The sequence below is a fragment of the Calliphora vicina genome, chromosome 1, assembly GCF_958450345.1.
Source record: "Calliphora vicina chromosome 1, idCalVici1.1, whole genome shotgun sequence".
Classification (NCBI taxonomy): domain Eukaryota; kingdom Metazoa; phylum Arthropoda; class Insecta; order Diptera; family Calliphoridae; genus Calliphora; species Calliphora vicina.
In genome coordinates this window covers 345,735-369,820 of record NC_088780.1, presented here as the reverse complement: position 1 = coordinate 369,820, position 24,086 = coordinate 345,735, and the positions used below count along the sequence as shown (strand labels likewise).

The window sequence follows — 24,086 nt, the reverse complement described above, 5'->3', positions numbered from 1 at the left end:
AAATATTCCTCACGAGTGGCTAGGAAAAACCCCTGCTCTCAATCAAAAATATTGAGAAACGATTAAGATTTTCTATAGAGCACATTTCACTCCCTCCAGAGTGCTGTACTGTCATGATGGAATACAAAAAGTTTGGCGAAAACCTCTGACACCTCTAGAAAACAAATATTTAATTCATACAGTTAAGTTTGGAAAGCTTGCCGCCGAAGCGGGAGGATTTGACAAACGTCTGTGACCACCTGGGAGACTTATCCTCTGCATTGGCGCTTTATTCATGTTATTTGTTTGACTGATTTGTTAGGTTTCCTTCAATGCTTGTAAGGACAAAGAAGATCTTAGTGGAGCCTGACACTCCTTGTTTGACTAAGCACTGGCGTAGGCTTCCTGGAAGCTTATGGGCGCTACCATTGACTTTTAAAGGTTCATCCGCTACCATCCCTTTTGCACTATCCTGCCATAATAGCGCAATAATCTGATTGATCCTATTCCCCGAATAAGTCAGGTTGGCTCAAACAGATGTAGCGTTGCTCACACTAGCTAATATCATAACGGATTAGATGGAATAGGACGATTAAATATTTTGAAAATTATGTACAAACGTTATTTGCTAATCAAATAATTTGATAAGTTAAGATATTTCATGCTACATAAGTAACACATTTTTGAATTGTACATTGATATACTTTTATTTTAATATCAAATTATATGCTAACGAAGTAGCGGTTAATATGCTAGTATATGATAGTTTATATCATCTACATATATGATATCGTTTGGTTTATTGGGTATTCATTACAATTGTTGCCCGAAATCAAATAATCCAGTTTTGATTTTATTTACAGAAACAATTTGGCAAACTGAACTTGATTTTGTGACAGTAAATCGTCGCAATTTGATAGCTTTATCTGTTAAGGCCTCACCTTATCAAAACAATACGCCATTCGAATCACAAGAAGATGAGGACTATTTTAATGACACCATATTTACTGCCTACGCCAAAAGTGGCAAGAATGTTAACAATTTGTTGGATAATAATTATAAACAACAAGATAAAAAAACGATATTGAAAATATCTGGAAAAACAAAATACTTTGAATTGCCAGATTTAGTTGAAGCCCATATAAAAGAAAATATCAATGATCCAAATAATTTTATATCTGAACATGTGACAAAAGAAGTATCAACAATTCCCCCTATTTATATCCAGAACGTCACATATGAGGATGAAACTGCGAATAAAACATTAACATCAAATGTAGAAACTACTACCAATGCAGCTGTTGATAAATATATTACATCAACTAATAGATATGTCGACGTTGGGACAATAACTAGTGATAACTTTCATACTACATACTCAATACCTACTCAACCTACTAAAATAACTCCGAACTATAGCGAATTTAGCTCGTTCACATCTCCAAACCCAAAACATATTTCATATCATATACATCATCATAATCAACAACATCAAAGCCATAATCCTCATGTTGGCAAGTCGATACGAAAACATCACCGACAAAGAAAAATTTCTTCGTCTTTAGCCCAACGTAAAAATCACCAGCAGCATTCTCAACATCATATAGCTATGAAATCCTCTAGGCGAATAGATAATGTGCCTCTTTCGAATAATGATAAATCCGACGAATCTATAGATTTAAATAATCTGGATGAGCTAAATACTCCACATTCTAATGAAGGACGTTATGGTGGCAACGTATATGAACATAGGCCCACTTCTTATGAAGAATCCGATTATGGTCATGCTAGAGTAGCCATTTATCCAAAATCGTCAACGACAATTAGCACGACTACACGGGATAGTAATATTCATATTGTCAAACCAGAAAAACTACCTGAGATTATACCATCTACTCCACTCTCAAGTAATTCGAAAATTATTGAAATTAAAACAAAGCCAAATAAAAAAATTAAACGAGACATTTCTTTAACCGAAGAAAATCATGTAGAAATTGAACCGGAATATCTAGTTGGAGATTTGGCTTTAAATGATTCTAGTGAATATATAGCAGACAGCAATCCAATTGAATCATCTACCATTTCAGCTGTTCAATTACCTAACCCCGAAAACGGAGTAGTACGTCTTGATGGATTTGCTGGTATGTTGCAATTATTTTTTGGTGTAGAGAAACCCATAGATGTGAATGTCTTTAGACATCCTCCTAGTGCTGAATTTGTAAATTTGTTGTTCGCCTTTTTGGTTTGGTGCGTTCGTTATCCAGCGGTGTTTTGGACTACTGCCAAATCATTTGCTACCATATTCAGCGTGCAAATGATTGCATCAGCTGCAGATATTATCTTCAGTTTCGTTGGAATATCTAATCTTTTTAAACTACAAATTTACAGTCAAGGACAGCCTATACAAAACCCTGGCTTAATCTTAAATGCCAGTGTCACACTTGCTCTATTTTTGCTGTCTGTTATATTAATACTGTCTTCATCGATGGTCATGTATTTGTATGGACATGGCCGTTTATCAGTTAAAATGCGTGATCGTTCTATAATATCTTTGAAGTCTAATGAATCTTGGATTTATTTTGCACATTGTGCCTCGCTGTGCTATGTTTTGGCTTTATCTGTAGTTAAAGCTCCATTGTTAAATGACTTAAGTGCAACATATCGATACAATTTGCACTGCCCAACATTTATGGCAGGTAAGTAAAAAAATATTTTTCACTCTATTATGTACATTAAATTATTCTCGTTTACGTTAGTTTTAAGAATTAAAATCAATATACATATCTAGTTTTTTTTTTTATTATAATTTATTTTCAACAACCTAGCCTATTGGACATAACCGGTTATAAATTTCTTCTTAAAAAAATAGTTTACATTAAAAAATTTAAGTATAAAATAAATTAAATAATTATGATAGAAATTAAATAAATATTATATGAACAAAGTCAAAGCTTAAACTCCAACATATGTATTACATTATACAACATCATTATTAGATAATGATTCTTTAATTGATGTCAGTTAATTAACAACTTGTTAAGAAAAGCTAGTTTCCACTAGGAAAAAAGAAATTTTATAAGTACATGTGTAACAGAAATAATCAACCAAATAAAAGAGAACGCAAGGTACCTCAGTACAACCTAGAAACTATAAGGGCCAAATATATGTATATATAAATATTAGTCACTGAATGTCTATTAGTTGATACCACCTTCAGAGATATAAACTGTAGAGGGACCAACCTATATGACAAACAATGTCATCAAAAGGGTGAATATCTAATAATCAATTCCAATACTCAAATCCTAATATCATAAGTGATTCAAACAATAATCAAAACAAGCTCGAATAAGTTCATGAGAGAATGATAAATTCACCGGAAAGGTACTTATCACAGTCCACAAATCAATGTCTACACACTATCCGCAAATTAAACTTCAAACATATATACTATTTTGGCGCCTCAACCAACTGCACTAGTGCAACACGTAAATCAAACACTAAATGTAACTCAAACACCACGACAGCTTACTAAACAACATTTCATGAATTCACAAACATAACACAGTCAAGACAGTCTCATAAAATCCACAACAACGGAATGGAAATAAATTAACATGGCAATGACTAAGAATGCAGAAAATCATATGATAATAAAAAAAAAATCCATTAATAATGCTTACATCAATTACCCCATAAAGAACCACGATTGCTAGTAGTCAAAAAGCATAAGAGGATCAATGATAACCAAAACTTTATCATTGCCAAATCAGAGTTAATATCTTCAGAATATATCAACATATTAGGAGCAAAAATAACTGAAAGACAACCTGACGGAAAAGAAAACAAGCTGAATAAATTACAAGAAAACAAAGCAAATGACACATGACACATGACTATGAACAAAGAAAAGAACAATATTACGATTAGCCATCAAAAACTTAAGAATGACATAGCAGATGGGAATGACATTATTAAGAGTGCCTGTCCTGATGATCAAGACCATTCCCTCTCTATAATCAATCTGAGTTTAAAAAAACATTAATGAAATTTCCATAATCCATACGATAAAAACTCTTATGTGCAATAGATATCAATGAAATGTTATCTGTCTTTATCAATATAAAGAAAATATTTGAGGCAATGAAAATACAATTCACAAGTTCATTACAATATCATAACCAACTACTTGCAATCTACAATACATTCACTCAACACAACCAAATCCACTCTTACATCATATTGGAAGTTGCTAAACAATTATCAAATAAGGAAGAAAACTGCCATACTATTTACATGCATACTATTTACATGCATATAAATGAACATTCAAAATGCAGTTAAACAAAATATAACAACCAAATTCATTTTAGATAATGAACAGTTACCATTAACAAAATGATATAGAATTTCCCTATATTATGCAAATTACAATTTTTAAAATTGAATTAAATTCATGATTGGGTCCCTATAAAATCATCTATTTAACAATAAAGATAAAGAAGAAAGAATAACAATTAGCAATATAAATGTAACAACCACTCAGATCACTCTAATAGTATACAATATAAGTTTAAATTCAGATTCAAATTTCAGAGTGCAATTAATGATAACAAATAACCATCAAGAAATCATAAAAATACTGTAATACTAAGGAACTTTACCACAATAAAACATACAACAAAAAATCTGTTGATACTTTACACATCAAGACACGGATCATTCATGCACCACAATACCAGTATCCACGAAATGCTTGTCTACAACATGAAAAAAACAAATACTCCAACAAAGAAATCCAGCATCTACACAATATCAAAATGCATTACCACGTCTCATCATTTATCCCAAAATTTAAGTTAATTATTAATGCATTATATAATAATAAGAAATCAGCACACAATTACAAATCATTAAATTACATGCGTCAAGATTTTTAACAATTTGATAAAATTCCGCAGATAAACCAGGTAATAGACTAGGCAAAAAAATCAATACCGCACCTCAAAATTAAATGTACATTCTATGCAAGAATTACACGAATATATAACAAAAAGCAATCCCATTAAAACATGTGACATCTCAACTGTGCCTATAGGAACGAACTATTACGAGAGAGTTCTTGAAATAGTTTCCTTCTATATGCATCAGTAGATATGTCAAACATTCTTAAAGAGATTGGCAATCTGTTATAAGCTCGTGCCACCCTAACACAAAATGAACGTTCTAATATGGAGGAATTTTAAGCTGAATATTCCTAGTAGATCTGCAGAATTCAAACAAATCAATTAAATATTTTGGAGTCTGTAACTTATATGACTTATAAAAATGTAACAAATTTCTAAACATTATAAATTCAATAAATGAAAACCCCAACAACTTCAAAACATACGACGAAACATGCTGACACATCCTAGGAGAGTATAGATACCTAATAACCCTGTTAAAAGCTAATCTAAGTTTCTTCATGACATAGCCAAAGGTACCAGAAAATACCTCTAAAGCATATAAAAATATTGGCATTATCAGTGCATGAACAACTCTTTTCTTAACATGAAAAGGCAACAACAAATCCAAGCTATATAATTTACGTAGAGTAAAGTTAACTTTAGATACAACAGAATTGACATGACCTTCAAAACTCAAATTGTTATCAAGAATTACACCGAGACACTTGAGTCTATCAACAAACTCAATCAATATGTCACCAAAGCGAACTGAAAAGTTATAAATACCTATTTTACCGAATTTCATTGATTTAGTCTTATCAGTATTGATAAATAGATGATTATCAGCAGGGAAACCAAAATATGCAAATGCATGTTTTTTCTGGTGAGTCTAATGAGCACATGGATAAGATATTTACACGTTTCAGAACTATTTAAGAATTTTGGCATCGATTTGTTAGTGCATATTTTTGCATATTTTACTCTTAAATACATATTTTTGCATATATTTGTTTTAAGAGCATATTTATGTCATATTTTGCGTTTTTAGAGCATATTTTACTGTTTAATAGCATATTTTGAGTTTATCAAAAACAAATTTTGTCTTACTTATTTTTCGCTGTTGTGTTACAGGTTTTTACTTCCTTTGTTTAAAATTCAAAATTGAAAAATAGATGGCTTTTCACCAAAAAAAAAAAATTAAAAAACAGAAATTTTTTTTTTAAAATTTAAAAAAACAATTCGAAAATTTTTTTTATCCAAAAAATTAAAAATTGAAAAAAAATTTTTGTTCACCTAAAAATATTTAAATTTTTTATTTTGAAGTATAATTAGGTGAAGGGTATATAAGATTCGGCACAGCCGAATATAGCTCTCTTACTTGTTTTAATATAAAATAAGCACTATTTTAATAATAGCTCCATCTAAACATAAAATTTTTTTTAAATTTGCTCCTGCAACATCAGTTGATGTCGAAAGAACATTTTCTATGTTTAAAAATGTTTTCAGATCCAATAGACAACGATTTTTATTTGAAAATTTAAGTAAATTTTTTTTGGTTAAAAATTATGTAAAAGTTTGTTTTTTTAAGAGCATATTTTTTAAATTTTAAGAGCATATTTTAAAGTTTTTACTGCATATTTAAAGCGCCTAAAACGCTTTTTTTAGAGCATATTTCCGGTTTCCCTGATTATCAGTAACCCAATTCAAAAGTAATCCAACTGTAAAATCAATCGTATTTTGCAAAACGTCAGGAAATTCAGCATCACCCTTGAACAACAACTGAACATCATCTGCATAAGAAAATGGAAGACACATATTACTTGACACCATATTGAAAAGGTCATTCATAAACATAATAAAAAGTAGTGGGCCAAGAACAGATCCTTGCGGTACACCACTGAAAACTGGAAGTATTCTAGAACTATTACCATTACAAAATACATACTGCATTCTATTAGATAGATATGAATGTATCAACTTACAAGCTGAACTTGAAAACCCATAATATCTATGTAACTTTTCAATCAAAAGCAAATGATTTACCCTATCAAAAGCTTTGGCAAAGTCCAATGATAATAAAACACAAACACCCTTGCTAGAAAGATTACTCCTAATGTTGTCAGTTAGACCAAGAAGCAAGGAAGTAGTACTCCTATTGCACCTAAAACCTGATTGACAATCATGAACAGCGTTGCCACTGAACAAATCTTATTCCTACCAAATTTTTGTCAAAAAACTACCAAAATCGTTTTAAACCTACCATTTTTTAAAATCATATACATATGTATGTATGTCAAGAATAAAAAATAAGTTTTGATTTTATTAGACATACTTTCTGCCAGTTTTGCTGCTCTTATACCATTTACATCATAAAAACGTGATATAAAATACAATTTTAAACTGTACCATTGTTCTATAATTCTTGCAATAACACCTTTTTTTTTTTTAATATGTTTATTTATTTACATTTTTGGTAACAATTAAACTATATAAACATTAGTTAACAATATAAACTTAAAGATATACAAAGTCCCTTAATAGAGCTCTCGAGTATTATTGATATACAAGTAGTTTTCTTTTTTTATAAAATATATATTAATGATTTGTGTACTTTGAATAAAGATTGTTTTAAGATTTCTTGTAATGAAAAATTATAAAAAAACATTACATTTTTATCAAAAAAAAAATGGTTTAATTTGTCAGAGGGATAAAATAAAAGCAGTATAAGAAGTTATTGATTTAGCCACCAAAATTTTTTAGTATTTAATCTTTGCAAAGTGCAAGGTTTTTGATTTCCTATATCAGTATTATATCTGATATCATTCGTAATTGAACTGCAATTAACTGCTTTTATATTAGCCCTTCTAAAATTATGATAGAAGATTGGGACACAATTTTCAGTCTGAATAATATTTATCTTATCCAAGTATAAAAAGGCTTCAGGAGGCACAAAACCTTTTTCTAATGTATTTATAATATATTCATCATTCGTGTAATACTGAGCCATTATTAAATTATTTTCTATATATGATGTACATCTTGTAATATGATTTCTTATTAAATATATTATGAAATTGTCAATTCTAATTACATTTGAAATGTCATACAATTTTTTATTGGATATATATTTTTTATAATTACTTTCTGGTGATCTATATTTAGACGTGCAAGCTCTTAAACATTTTCTTTCAAACAATCTCAATTTTTCCATGTAGGATGGTGAAATATTGAACCAAATAGGGCAACCATAAGTAATAATTGGTCTAATTAATGTTTGATACATTACAACTTTTACTCTTGATGATATATACTTCGAGTAAAATAATGACTTGTATAGAAAAAATGCTTTTTTTGCTTTGTTTAATACTTCATTAATATGGGTGTTAAAATATAAAAATTTATCTAAATAAATACCTAAGTATTTTACTATTTCCTTATTTGGTATTTCAACGTTATTTATATTAGATTTAATACCAAACTGTTTCCAGTTTTTCTTAATATTATAATTACATTTATCTACTGGAGGTCTAAATAGGATAGTTTCGCATTTTTGTGCGTTAATTTTCAAATTCCAATCAATAGTAAACTTTTCTACGACATTGAACGTTTTCTGTAGATTTAGATTGATGTTTTCAATGGTATTGTCAGCATGATATATTATTATATCATCTGCAAAGGATATTATGTTTTCTATTTCATTGAGTAATTTGAATATAAATAAATTAAAAAGTACAGGTGAATTTACCGTACCTTGTTGTAAACCGTTAGTTATTGAAAATGTGTTTTTACTTTTCTTTTTTTGATGATACACTTTAAAAGTTTTATTACTGATCATATTATAGATTAATATAATTTGATACATTGGAAAATTAAATTCATTTAATTGAAATATTAGTCCAGGTATCCAAACGCTATCAAAAGCTTTTTCCATGTCTATGAGACAGGCTCCAGTACAGAGTTTCCTATTCCAATTCCAATTGATGTTAGATAGAAGTAAATTGATCGCATTTATTGTTGAATGTTTATATTTGAAGCCAAACTGTTTTTCGTTTATTAAGTTCTTATATTTACAAAATGTATTAATATTATTATTAATACATATTTCAAAGATTTTACTTATATTAGGAAGTAAACTAATTGCTCGAAGATTTTTTGGATTACTTGAATCTTTATCTTTTTTTGGTAACAAAACAACTTTAGCTTCTTTCCATTTTATTGGGAAATAAGAATTATTTAGCATATTATTGAAAATATTACAATACTCAAAAATCATCTTATTAGGAATATTTTTCAGTACAATATTTGGTATTTTGTCAACACCTGATGACAGTTTACCTCTTAAGTTATGAAAAATATATTGTATTTTATCTCTTGTAATGAACTAATTTTCTGTCTGAGATTCATCTAAGTTATCAGATGTCTTCTCTGTACTAAAATTTGTTAAAGTAGTATGGTTGTTTTCATATAAGGTTTTCATTTCTAAAAACTGATTGAAAAAATTATTTACTTGAACTTGTAAGTTGTTGTTTAAATTAATTGATTTGTGTGCATGAACAGATTCTAAAAATGCACCAACAATGTCTAACATTTGTTCTTGGTCACGAATTATAAAATTATTTAAATTATCTTTTTCAAGACTATTTGGTGATATTCCCGCTCTATTTAAAAGGTGTTCCGAATATTCTGGTATTTTTATATTCTGAAGATTTAATGGTTTTAATTTCTTGAAATTCTTTTTTATTTCCTTGAACATGCCTATGGAGTCTTTTGGATCTATTGTAGTCAATTTTTCTTCAATATCTTTGTTAATTACAACTTGAAAATTTTCATTGATAAGTTTTCTAATTAATTTCAACTTGACTTTCATGAGATTTAGCGAAGATTCGGATAGAATATGTTCTAACCTGTTATGTTTTTTAATATAATTTAGTATTTTACTTTTTTCTGTATGAAGTTTTTTAATGGTCGAGTTCGCTTTTTTGGAAAGTGAATCAATGTTTTTATATTTAGGTGTGACTTCTTCTATAACATTAACAATTATGTTATTAAGTCTATAAACATGAGAGTCAATTTCAGAATTCAAAAGATTTCTATAATTTGGTATTTTGATTTCATTTTCCAATTTACGATTTATCTTGTTCTGAAATCTTTTCCAGTTTGTTTTCTTAAAATTGTATTTAGATATAGGTGGCTCTGTTATAAAAGTAAACTCCTCTTGTTCATTATTCATTGAAGCGTAAATTTGTATAGCATTATGATCACTGTCAAAATCTAATGTTTCAAGACCATTCAGTGAGTTGTTTTCCGTATGAATGTGCAATCTAAAATCTGCAATACAAATATCTAGATATGATCCTGATCTAGGAAAGGACGGGAAATTTGAAGCGTAAAGTTTACATCTGAAATTTATTATATTATCTGACAACCATTCTTTCAATTTATTTCCTTTCGGATTGTTAGTTGGGTTACCCCAATCTGTATTTCTACAATTTAGATCTCCTGCTAATATGTAGAAGTTGTTGGTATTTTGTAAATTTAGCGATTCAAATAAATTATGTATTTCAGTTTTAATAAAAGAATCATTATTGCCGGAAGGAAAGTATGCTGATATAATATACATTGACTTATTAGCAATCATTGGTATACGTATTATGCATGTTTCTAGAAACTTAAATGAATTTGTCATATTGTTGGAATAATTGTAGAATTTTATATTGTTTTTTATTAGTATTGCTGTTTCTCCTCCTTGTTTTGCATCAGTCCTATCTTTCCTAATCATTATATAGTTATTAAACTGTAATTTATGTCTAAAATTCAGTTTTGTTTCGTTCAATAGAACAATGTCGGGATTGTGTTTTATGAGAAATTGTTGAAGGTTATACCTTCTACTTATTGAAATTAAAGAATTTACATTAATATGTATAATTTTTAATTTTTTTGATATAGTGTTATGCTGTATACTATCCATATTTACACCCCTACCATGGAAAAAATTGTATCTATACGAGATGTTTGTAAGTGTAATTGTTTTTGCAGGTTTGCAATTTGATTGTTTAGATTGACCATCATATTTTTTAACTCAATCATAAAAGTGTTATTACTGTATTGGAATTAATATTATTATTATTACTTTTAACGACATTAGCAAAGCTTATTTCTTTATTAGTAAGTAAATTAATATTATTCGATCTATTTTCTAATAATACTTTTTTTTTAATCTAAATTTTTGTTGAAGTTGCTTAAAGACTTCGCAACCTTTATATGACGCCGGATGACCATATTTATTACAAACGACGCAATATAATTTGTCTTTTTCCTCTGCTGACACTTCAATTGTGGGACATTTACCTTTTTCATGATTGCAATTACATTTCACGCACTTTGATTGTAAAAAACAGTTCGCTGCGCTATGAAAAAATCCTTGACAGTTGCGACACTGAGGTATTTCAGGGCGCCTTATTTGTTCCCATTTAACACAACGGTGTAAAAGAGCTTTAATATTTTTTAGATCAGTTATTTTACTGTTTGGTGAAATTTGAACAAGAAAAATTGGCAAGCTATAGCCTTTTTCAATCGATTTTTTTGTTGTAAATTGGCTAACTTTAACAAATTGTAATTCATCTGTTTGAAATTTGCATAGTTCATTTAATATTTCTTCTGTAGATATATTAGCCTCAAGACCTTTAAGTAAGTATGTTTTTGTTTTCAATCCTTTTGGCGTAAATGTAAAAAATTTTGCTTTTGTTTTTTCTAAATAAGATTTTACTTTAGAAAAGTCGTTTAAATTATTCATAAACAATGATTTTTTATTTCTGAATTCTTTAATTTTAAATTCATTTATTTTTAATGCATTTTTAATAAATTCAATAAGTTGTTTTGTTTCTATATCAAACATATTGATCGGTGGAACTTTTTTGATGTTAGATTTAGTCATAGAAACCACTGTGTCACTCTTTTCTTTTGTTGATGAGGTATTCTTATTAGCATTCTGCATTTGATTCATTGCTGTAATAGCTGAATTTAATTTTTCAGATTTCTCCTTGTTCTCTCTTACATGATTCTCAAAATTTTTCAACAGGTTTTGATCACACTGAGTGTCTTTATCAGTATCAAGTACTGCATAGTAATTGTTTTTGTAGTGTTTATTTGTAGATGATTCCATTTCACTATTTCTTCTTTTTCTTTTGTTTTCAATATTAACATTACTATTGTTAATATTCAGTCTATCAACATGTTTAAACTTTTGAGCATCTTGCTCGCACATATAAGAAATGTTTTTTGTATGTTTTTAAAGATTTTTTATACTGAACACAATATATTCAAATAACTGTATTAAATATTTGTTCACTTTCAAAAAAAAAATATTAAAGAAAACAACAATGTTTTGATTTATTTTGGTGTAAATCAAAGTAAATTAATAAAGTAGCGACAGTACTACAACAAATACAACATTTACAAAAACCACAAGCAATTTTGTTTTTGGTTTAAGGTCTGAGCTGTCAAAGTTGCCTGTTGTTGTTTTTGCTTTTGGGCTTGTTGTATTTTTCGCCACAACAACCACAAGTGAATTGACAGTTCAGACCAAAGTAAAAAAAATAGTCAGCTGTTCTACTGAGTCTACTTTATTAATTTACTTTGGTGTAAATGAAGTTAAAAATTCTAATCTCCGCAATGTGTGTGTCACTCATCACGGTCGCGATCGAACTCCCTTGCAATAACACCTTCTAAAGATAACCATCTTGTTTGGCAAACACCTAATATTTTATGAGATTTTACAGAACAGTATTCCTGAAATTCTTTAAGCTCGTTAATTCTTTTGGGACTATGAGAGAAAAAAGTATATATATTACCACAAAGAAGCTCAATATTTTTTGGCAACAAGTTACATGCATAACTGGATCAGAGTTGGAGTGAGTGGCATGTGCACTTAATGTAAAACAAGTCAGTTTCATTAGTAAGTAACGTCACCAGCCATAACGTTAGCACCGTCTGTCAATTCAAATCTAGTAGATTTAACAAAAATTTAATCATTCAAAGTTTGAATAAATTCTTTTATTAATTAACTTTAAATTTAATTCAGTTTAAACAAAGGCTTTGGAATGAATCTAAAAAATTAAATATTAGGAATGGATTTATGGAATAAAAGGCTGACATTTTTCAATTACGGATTAAGATTTTAGTGAATTAAGCTCAAATTTTATTAATTAATGTAGAAAAAAAATTTCCCGATTCCCGGGAATCAAAAAAGTTCGGGAAATTAAAAACCCTAGTTATGTGCCGAAAAGAAATCTGTTATAAGTTGGAAAATTTAAACTGCATCTGCCTTAGTGATCTCTAATAATGCGATAAATCTATCTTTTAAATAAATACTTTTTGATCCAACCTACCAAAAATCAATTTAAACTACCTTCCTACCAAACGAAAAAAATCCTACCAAATTTGGTAGGAAAAGCCCAAAACGGCAACGCTGATCATGAAGTAACTGATTTTCATTAATATGTTTCACAAGTTGAATCTTCATCAAATGTTCCACCATCTTAGACAATATTGGCAAAATTGATATCGGCCTAAATTCATCACAACCAACCAAAACACTATTCTTCCTTATAGGAATAATTTTCGCCATTTTCAATAACAATGGAAAAGTGGAAGTAGTTAAAATCGTATTAACTAAACGCAATATATGATTACCAATAAATGGCATTAACATCCTAAGAAACTTGAGTGTAAAACGATCATAACCAACAGCACTTGACTTTATTAGATCAAAGGCATCAAACATTTCAAAAACATCTACAGAACGAAAAGTAAAACCATCATATGAAATATTAGAAAAATCAACAACATTATCATAATCCACAGACTGATTAGAGGAGAAAATATCATTTAAATTATCAGGATCCACACTATTATAATGGTCAGTATCATCAACTACTCCATTCCTATTCAAGATAGACCAAACCGTCTTACTGTCTTTATCCTCAAAAATCACAGCATGCGCCTTTCTCTTATGTTTTCTAATAACGGATTTAGTCCTATTTCTACACCGACAGAATATTCTCCAATTAGCTTCAGTCCTATCATTTAAATATGCCCTGTAGGCAAGATCTCTAATTGACATTTGATAACTAATTTCAGGTGCATTAATCCACTCATCACTATGACCTCATCACTAAAAGGGACAACAGAATGTAAAGACTGCAAATTTCTATTCAAAATCATCAATTACACATGTCACTAAAATCACAATTCCACGTCATGGCTTCCAGAGATCCAATATTGACAGCATTATAATCGTAAAATTCATAAAATTGTCCAGTATGCGGTCGCACAATCTTAAGCGACAAAAAAATGAATGAGTGACGTGTTATACCAGTGCATTGAAATTGATTGGATTTCTCCACCAACTCAGGAGAAGACACCAAAAAATAGTCCAATAATGTAGTTGAATTATGACGAACATCAAAATGCGTAGGCATTGAATTATGAATAGGCGAAAGATTCATTCCACGACAAATTTCCCGAACTCTCAGAGACTTAATCGGATCGAACAAATTATTATTGAAATCACCCATAATAAGAATGTTTGAATATCGAACAAGAATATCAGATATTTCACCCTCAAGTGAAACAAAGTCACCATGAGGAAGATATACAATCCCAACTAAAAGCTTTACATCACCAAAAAAAATTTCAACAAAGAGACACTCAACAACTCCATAATTTCTACCTACATAAACGACCCTATAATCAAAATTCCTAGAAATATAAAGGGCAACCCCACCGCCTCTTCCACATGGGCGATCATTCCTCAGACACACATACCCAGAAATATCAATAACACTAGTAGAAACCATTTCCCTCAACCAAGTCTCACTTAAACCGAAAACATCCAGAAAACCACCATCCAATAGACGTTTAATCTCTGAAAATTTTGCAGAGTTTGGATTTAAATTAAGACTCGTACAACTTAAATGAGCTACGTTAAAGTTACAATTCAAATTATATAATTGAGATCGTAGTAAATTATTGCCACTCGCAACATTTCCTAAATTATCTCGGGCAGGCATATTAAATCTTAAACAATATTCAAATGCTTAAAAATAATTAAAAATAAAAATTCAATGATATATCTAATTAAATGCAGTTAACTCTACTACATATAAAATTAGAAACAATATTAAAAAATTAAAAAAAATAAAATAAAAAATATATTGAAAAATAATAAAGGAAAAACCCAATTCACATATGTAGACACATTTAGGTAGATATGTATATACATACATACATACATACATACATACATACATACATACATACATACATACATACATACATACATACATACATACATACATACATACATACATACATACATACATACATACATACATACATACATTTAGTGAATGAAATAGGCCACTGGTTGAAATTAACATTGTTATTAAAATGCCGTTACCGAAATTAGCGTTACCGTTACATTTTTTTATGTATACTTTATTTTGTCATTTTCTAAACAACATTCTTCCATAAAATTTGTATATGATTAAAGTGGTAAATTTGACAACTATATATGGCCCATTGGGCTTGGTTCTTTAACTGTAAAATAATAACAATTAATAACTTATTGTGTATTGTCTTTGTTTTTGTTTTTAGCTCTTGTTAGCGTAATGCATATATTATTATGGATTATAATTTGGCTGGGTTTGACTGTAAAACGTAAATGGAATTTTAAATTGCCACCTTTGGATGCATACGCAATAATAGGAAAAGCTACTACACAACCATTACTAATGCACAACAGAGGAAGTTTATCAAACACTACTACAGCCAGCTTAAATAACTCCACCACAATATGTGTTAGCAGTTCCCCTGCAAGTGAAAATATGGAACACAAAATTAACTGTGAAAATTCCGGAAATCTAATCAGTAACGCTTCGAGCTCAGATATATTAAATGAAGCACCCCCCGATGAGATATATTGGCCCAAGCTAGCACCCAGTTCCCCGAAATTAAAAGTCACCTTCAATGAAGTTACGAGTACGTCTGACGATGATCATCATCATCGACTAAGTGGTGAACATGAACAAAACGATGGCAAGCGGTAAAAAATCGTTTTTTAACTCAGCCATAAACCAATTTGAAATTGAATTTTTTGAACGTAAACATATAGTAATAACACTATACAACAAAATCAAATTTTTTCCAAAATTACAAGGTCCGACCAATAAATTTTGATAGAGGAGACAAAAAAAAAGACACGTGTATCGGCGTTTTGAAAGTTTACATCTGAATTTCATTTGAGGGGGGGGTTAAAGTTTCCCAACACTGGCACATTCTTATTGTTAATCTTTATAATAAACCATATGATCCTTACATTTTAGGTATAAAATGTGTTCAGCAAAGTTATGTAAAATGTTACGGAGAATATTTTTGTAGAATATGTTAATCCTCTAAATCCTCAAGGCATGGGTCTTTTTTGTCCTTTTTTAAAAAAAGTGCAACAAACACCATTAAAACAGGGATTTAAGCGGTTAAAATGTTCTGCAAAAAAATTATACTTGAAATTTTACTATAAGTACCTGAATACATCAAAACGGAAAATTCAACCAGAAAGTCAGAAATAAGACATAACAAAAGAGAGCATGGGGTTAATTTCGCATTTATTAATAATTTTATTTTAAAGAACATTTTTTAGGGTTACTTACATTGGGCAAATTTATGTAACCCTAAGCTCTCTTTTGTTGTGTCTTATTTCCGACTTTCTGGTTGAATTTTCCGTTTTGGTGTATTCAGGGACTTATAGTAAAATTTCACGGTAATATTTTTGCGGAACATTTTAACCCCTTAAATCCCTGTTTTAATGGAGTTTGTTGCTCTTTTTTAAAAGAAGCACAAAAAAGACCCATGCCTTGAGGATTTAGAGGATTAACATATTCTACAAAAATATTCTTAGCGAACACATTTTATACCTAAAATGTAAGGATCACATGGTTTCTTATGCCTATTAAGAATAAGAATGTGCCAGAGTTGGGAAACTTTAACCCCCCCTCAAATGAAATTCAGATGTAAACTTTCAAAACGCCGATACACGTGTCTTTTTTTTTGTCTCCTCTATCAAAATTTATTGGTCGGACCTCGTAATTTTTTTGGTGTTGTACAGTGTAATTAGTACAAATCCATATCCATATTTTACTTACAACACACATTCATACATAATCTCAATAACGACATTATTGTTTCCTAAAGCTTGATGATTATAATTTTCTTGTGTTAACACCATTTAATCTAAACAAAAATTTATATTTATTTTACATTGATATTTTTGTGTGTTAATTTTTGCACGTATTGTTTCGTTAGTTTCAAAATGATTTTTTTTTTAATGTAACACCTCATTAATTTTGGCACCCGTTGTTTTTTGTATGAATATATGTATATTTTATTTTATCTATTATCAAATTAACAATTGTAAAGCTCTGACAAAAGGACCTTCCAAAAATTTAATAATTGTTTACAAAAGCACAATATTTGTTGTTGAGAAACTATTTTGTTCCGCTTGTCGCCTGTTTTATAAATATTATTTTTTATATGTATTTATGTATGTATGTATGTACATTAAGCATATAACTAATTTTGGCGATATTTTTGGCATACCACCACGTGATGGCCAATGTTGTATAAGTAATGAAAATCATTTTTTTAGGTCATTTGGAATCAAAAACATCACGCACCAACACCAATTTCTAAAATAAACCAAATTTTTTTTTCTCTGAAAAATTATATAAATAATTTCATATTTTTTTTGCAAGTGTGAGGCATACTTCCCTTATTTAAAAATTATTTTTTGAAGTATGTCCGCAGTTATTATTAAAATAAAATATATTGTTTTTCAAAATAATCGAAACAATTGAATGAAAAACTTTATTGCATTTGGTGCGTGAACTTTTTTAACAACCGCGAAAAAAAATACCGTGGGTTTTTATATTTTTTAATACTCTATACGACTATGCTATGCCAATTTGCATATTTGCACAAATTGTCAATAGTTATATCCCTAATGTACATACATATGTATATTTAATAGAAACATTAAATTTAAAAATGTAATATACTACGTTTATTGAAATTTCTTACCATATGAAGATCTCTTTTCTGATACAAAATTCTACATCGCTCTGAAATAAAACGCTCTTTTTACAGTGAATCAGTTAAAATAGTTACAATTCGGTGTGTCACACATCAAATAAAAAAATCTTATTGTTCAATAACCTTTTAATTTTGAAAATTATAAATATCAATAACAAAATCTAAAACTCTTTGTCCTCAATTAAATAAACATGTATATGTAATAGAAAATTATTGCCTTGTAAAACAATATACATTTGTTAGGGAGGGTCGATTTGTATGGAAGCAAAAAAAAAAACAAAATCGTAGGGGGTATTATTCTACGAAGAATTGTAAACAACTTTGCCCTAGAGCTAAAATGAACATACATATTTTTGAATTTATCCAAGGTCAAAATCTATTTTAGACCTTTGGTTTTAGGGCAAAGATGCTTACAATTCTTCAAAGAATCATTTTTTGTCAAAATTACAGACCCACCCTAATGTACATATGCATTTGTATTTTTAAAAAGCTTTAATTGGGGAACACATTTATATTTTTTTCAGAAAAGATATCTTCATTAAATTAGGTATCTTATAACATTTTAAAAAAACACATTTCGACAATACCACCATAATTAAAATTTTACGAATTTTGATCTGAATTATTTTATTTTTAATTTTTTCATACACACGATTTGTATAAGTTTTATTTAAAGAATGACGGAATCACTGAAATGATTCTATTCATTTTACTCCAAACCATATTATTACAGTATTATCGTAAATTTTTTTGTTGCGTTGAAAATGTTAATCACTAATCGAAATGTATAAAGTACAAGGATTTTGATAAATATAGTATGTATAACAAGGAAGACTTTTATTTAGTTACATTGAATCCCATTAAAAACATATAAACTTAATCTGAAGATAGCAGATGTCTTCATTTTGAAATTTTTTAGTTAAAAATTAAATTAAAATAACTTTTGTGGTCAAAATTCAACTGCAAGTGTGTGAGCATAAGCAATTTTGAGTTAAGACTTTATTATTAATAAAATTAACATATTTTTTTTATTAACTTATTTAAAAACACAGTATTCAGCAGATGTTGCCGTTTTTGTGTGTTAATTAAAAGAAAATATAAATTTGATATTGGGCTGAAATTCATTTATTAGAACTTGTTGTATATCGAAAATATCGATATCATAATAATTTGTACAAAAAAATGTTTCGCACACTTTTCGAAATGTTTTATAAAATTTCGTAATTTTGAGCTTTTGCAAAAATTTTACTCCATAAAATTTATTTTTGTACATCAATGAAAAAATCTATATTTTTTCCAATTGGGCAGATTTATTTTGAATTTTGAACTTTATTAGTCAAAAATAAAAAGTACATACATAGTTTTTTATTATTATGAAATTTTACAAATTGTACTGGAATCTTGATTTCTAATCTCTGGTAGGGAACTGAAGACCCTATTGTTTGAGTTATATTAATACAAAATATTCCCAAAAAAAGTCAATTCTCGGAACGCTCTAATTTACAAGTACTTATTATTAAAAATGTGAATTTTAACTAAACCTGGGGGTTACTCCCCAATTCGATTCGAAAGGAAATCTTTACGAATTAGAATGTATTTAGCACACAATTTCGAACATTTCCATTTTCGGATTGAGTTACGCAGTAACCGCCCTGAATACAAACTGGCAAGAAAAATATTACATATTATTTCCATATGTTATTTTAAATTACACAAATCTAAATCCTAGTAGAAAGTTAAAAGAATCGACGTATTATTTTGCACTCTAAATGAATACATATTTTATTTTATAGCAATTCGCCCTGTGGAACCTCGGTATGTTTTACCAGTATTGAGGGGGAAATTGATGATGGAGAATATGCAACATTAAGATCAGGCACAGCAAGCATTGTTGGCATGACTTTTGGCAGTAGCAGCGAAACAGGGAATAGCATTGTTCTTTCTAAAGTTCATACACCAACTGGTGGCGTAAAAGTTTTACATTTAAGTGAATACGACGAGTTGCCACCACCTCCACCTAATATGATATCTTCAATGACGATTACAAACCACACAACAAATGTAACTATAAATCCTGAAAGTAATTATGTTAATTGCCTTGAAGACAGCATTGGCAAATTGTTTGGTGATGACAATATATCTGAGGAGGGAAAATTATTGGAATGTGTGCGAGATGATAGTGTGACTTATGCTTCTACACGTGATTTGGAACCACCGCCAGCAACATCGGATATAATCACAAATAATAATAGTTTAGTAATATTAAGCAGGAATCCTCAACAAATGCCTAAACATTCTTCATCTCCAGATCATTTAATCAGCCCTTTGGCACCGGTAAGGGTAGCTATACACACAAATGAAGCACATGTTAGTTTAAAATTAATTAATTCAAACGTAATTAAATGTTATATTATAATTATATATATTTTATAGATTGCTTCCAGTTCTACTCCCCGCTGTTTACGGAGAGCCGACTCTGGCGTCCCTCAAGAAGCTTTAACACCACGCAGTGATACAAATTCTTGTGGTACATCAAGTACAGTATCTCCACCCGAAAGAGCTCCATCCGAATCATCAAGTGGCGTTCACTCAGCTGAAGAACGAGAAATTGAAGTTGTTATAAGACCTAGGGTCGCCAGTAAGCCACTTGAAAAACTGCCGCCACCTGCCATACAAGAAGAACCGTATGGCCGTTGCACGAATATGCGTATGTCCAGTTTTGCAGGGTTAAGCAATGCAAATAGTGCAACATTGCCCTTACAGCGTTCTTATACTGATCAAAAATTTGATTATTCTCAACATTGCAGTACAATGCCACTGCCTATGAATAGTCATAATCATTACCAGCAACAACAACACTCATCTATGTATGCCACTTCGGCCCACTGCATGACACAAACTCAAAACGCTGCTCCTAATGTAAGTTCTTTCAAAACACCTCTATATGCCAATTCAGGAGTTGCAATGTCGGGTCAAAAAACAATTCCACCGCTCGACCGAGATGAACATACACGTCCACCAATTCCACCTCCACCACAAGTTACACATACTACGTTGCCAAATGGTACACGTTATTCAAATCCTAACATCTTAAGACGTCATCCCTATATCAAAGGTCCAGATCCACTATATAGCCAAACGTTTTCAAAAAGTGTCTATGAAAGTTCTCTGGTCAACTCAACTATACACGAAGATCGAGATTCTGCCAATTATTCAATGATCTCCGATCAGGAAAGTCTCTATGCCACAGCCAATGCTTTGCACTAATATTCCAACTACATACTAGTTATTATTTTGTAATACTAATATTTTAAATACTTACTTACTTACTTCTATGCTTTTAACATAATATTTATATACATACATACATTTAAATGCATAGATCATAAAAATACATTAACAAATCATACTTAAAACTACAAAATTTTACAAATGGTATAACTAATAATACAATTATAGCAATTATTCTCCTCTCAATGCTTGATAATCTAGAGTCTTATACATATTATTGGACTCGAGTAACATACGCAATTTATTTTACAAAATACAGAGAATTGTCACTACTATGCGAGTTTGCTTTAATCGGAAATTATGAATAGGATTTAATTTTACATGCTAACAGCATAAAACATTATATTTTTATATAGTAATTCTTAAATTCCATGTAAACAATTTCTATAGAAAAAGTATCCCAAACGTATCATCTTGAAGTTGAAACTCATTAAATATGACATGACTTCAGTGATGTTAACCGTACGGTAATTACCGTATTGTACGGTAATTTAGACCTCTGTACGGTAGGCAGGTAATTTCTACATTTGTACGGTAATTTTAAAAGGTTTAAATTTTTAAAAATTATATCCCAAACGTTATATTTCTATAATGTGTCTACATATAATGTACATATTTCTCATTAAAATAATCATAAAACTTTGAGGATGATGATTACCAACTACCACTAGACAAAATATATCTAGGCAGTAAAGTAATCGCAAGTCTTTCAAGTATGGATATTTCAACATACAAATTAGTATTAAAAACTGATCGTCATAAATCCCCAATTGTTCGATACCAACATTTCTATAATTCCTTTAGTTTTGCATTTCCCAGAAGCTGTTGAAATGGATGAATTTAAATAAATAGATACGGAATTTATATTATAAGGCAAATAATTGATGTTGATAAAAATGGCATTCTGCTGTTTTACAAACATGGTCCTATATTCAAAACCCACTATCTTTGATATTCACGAAAATTACTTTTTGATAGTAAAATGTTCAGTAAAACAGTACTAATCTATGGTGTGAATTTCTTACAACCATATTGTCTTTTGCTGTTTTATTTGCATTTTTGTTATTTCTCTATGTTATACAATTCATTTTTTCCGAATGCAAAAGCCTCTATCTTTCAAATAACACTAGTTTACAAATCAAACATTTTTCTTTGCTCATGGAATGAAACTTATATTTTTGAGAAGAGCTAGGGACGCTTGTTAATTGACCATTTTTTGTTTCCCACCTATACGTCAAAATTTTGAGATATATGGGTTTTTATTTTTCACCTGCCCTGAGTACTACTAATGCATACTGTAGTGTACCGAATTGTAGTAATTAAGTATTTACATCGTTTTTGGGTACTCAACACTCTGGTGAAGCTGCTAGATCCTTTCAGAGTTGTATTCTTTTGACAAATTCAAAAAAAAATGAACGGGAAAAAAATAAATACGGTTTAAAAGTACGTCTTTCCTGTAGATAAACGTTAATAAATCGCTGTTAAATACAAATTTCTAAAGTAAAAACTATATCAAAATGTCTTCTAGAAAGTGTAAAATAAACCCAGACCATTTTTGTTTTATTTGCAGAAAAATTATTCAGTCAAATCGAGGTTTTCCTATAACACAAACACTGCAAAATGCTTATTTACATACATTAAATCATTTCGTAAAAGCTTTAGATAAGACAAAACAAGCATTTCAATATTTATGCAGCGTGTTCTCGAGTCTTTTAGACGCTAAACTAAATAAAGGGATATTTGTGGGTCCGCAAATAAGAAAAATTTTGGTTGATACCAAATTTGAGTGTCTATTAACCGATGGTGAAAATGCAGCATGGAATTCTTTTAAACTTGTTGTTCAAGAATTTTTGGGGAATAAGAAAAGTCAAAATTACAGAGATATTGTTGCGAATTTATTACATAATTTTGAACAGATGGGTGTAAATATATCCCTCAAAATTCACTATTTACATTCTCATGTGAATTTTTTCCCGGAAAACCTCGGACACATGAGTGACGAACATGGAGAGCGTTTCCATTAAGATTTGAAGTTTTTTGAGAGGAATTATCAAGGTTTTTGGGATCAGAATATGCTACGAGACTACTGTTGAAGTGTCGTGAGGGAGACAAATGAAAATAATTATAAAAAGAGGACTAAACACTTCACATTTAATTTTTTTGTCCTAATTTAATGTACATTTTTATATGTTTCGTTTTTAATAAATATCTCAAAAGTTTGACGTCCAGGATTTTTTTTATATTTTTTCCAAAGTAAGAAGACCTTAATACACAAATCCCCATATGTTTCAATTCATGAGCAAAAACCTTGTAAACTAGTGTAATTTTCAAATATTTTTTTGGAATAATTTCTTCTTGCAATTCATGTTTTTTTACTAATTTTTGAATGCTGAACATGAATTTTACATTTTTCAATCATTTACAAAAATTAATTACCATGAAAATATTTTACCATTTTGTTTTTGGAAAATATAATTTCCATGGCATAAAAATAAATGGTTAAAGTTAGAGTTTGCTTAAAAAAGTGTCTACTTTTAAAGTTTTTTTTATCTAATGTTGTATTATTAGCCGTTTCTTAAATAAATTACGTTAAAAACTGACGATGGCATAAATGAAATCAAAATAATTTAATTATATTAAAATGCAAAATCCTCTCTCTATCTTTTCATTTTAATATACACATTAAATATTTTGAGAAGAAATAGAGGGATTTTCATACCG

At 29.4% G+C, this 24,086-nt stretch overlaps 1 protein-coding gene across 2 annotated transcripts in view; it reads left to right on the top strand.

Moving 5' to 3' along the window:
* The window catches only part of tinc (tincar), a 36,168-nt gene extending 14,528 nt beyond the window's left edge, over positions 1–21,640 (top strand). The window contains exons 4-7 of one of the 2 annotated variants that reach the window (XM_065498586.1): positions 843–2,675; positions 15,585–16,032; positions 19,868–20,408; positions 20,508–21,640. In XM_065498586.1, the coding sequence (XP_065354658.1) occupies positions 843–2,675; positions 15,585–16,032; positions 19,868–20,408; positions 20,508–21,341 (3,656 nt within the window). In that variant the 3' untranslated portion in view covers positions 21,342–21,640. Of the gene's footprint in view, positions 1–842; positions 2,676–15,584; positions 16,033–19,867; positions 20,442–20,507 lie in introns of both variants that reach the window. The other variant, XM_065498585.1, reaches the window with a different exon arrangement.
* The last annotated feature ends 2,446 nt before the right edge of the window (positions 21,641–24,086 follow it).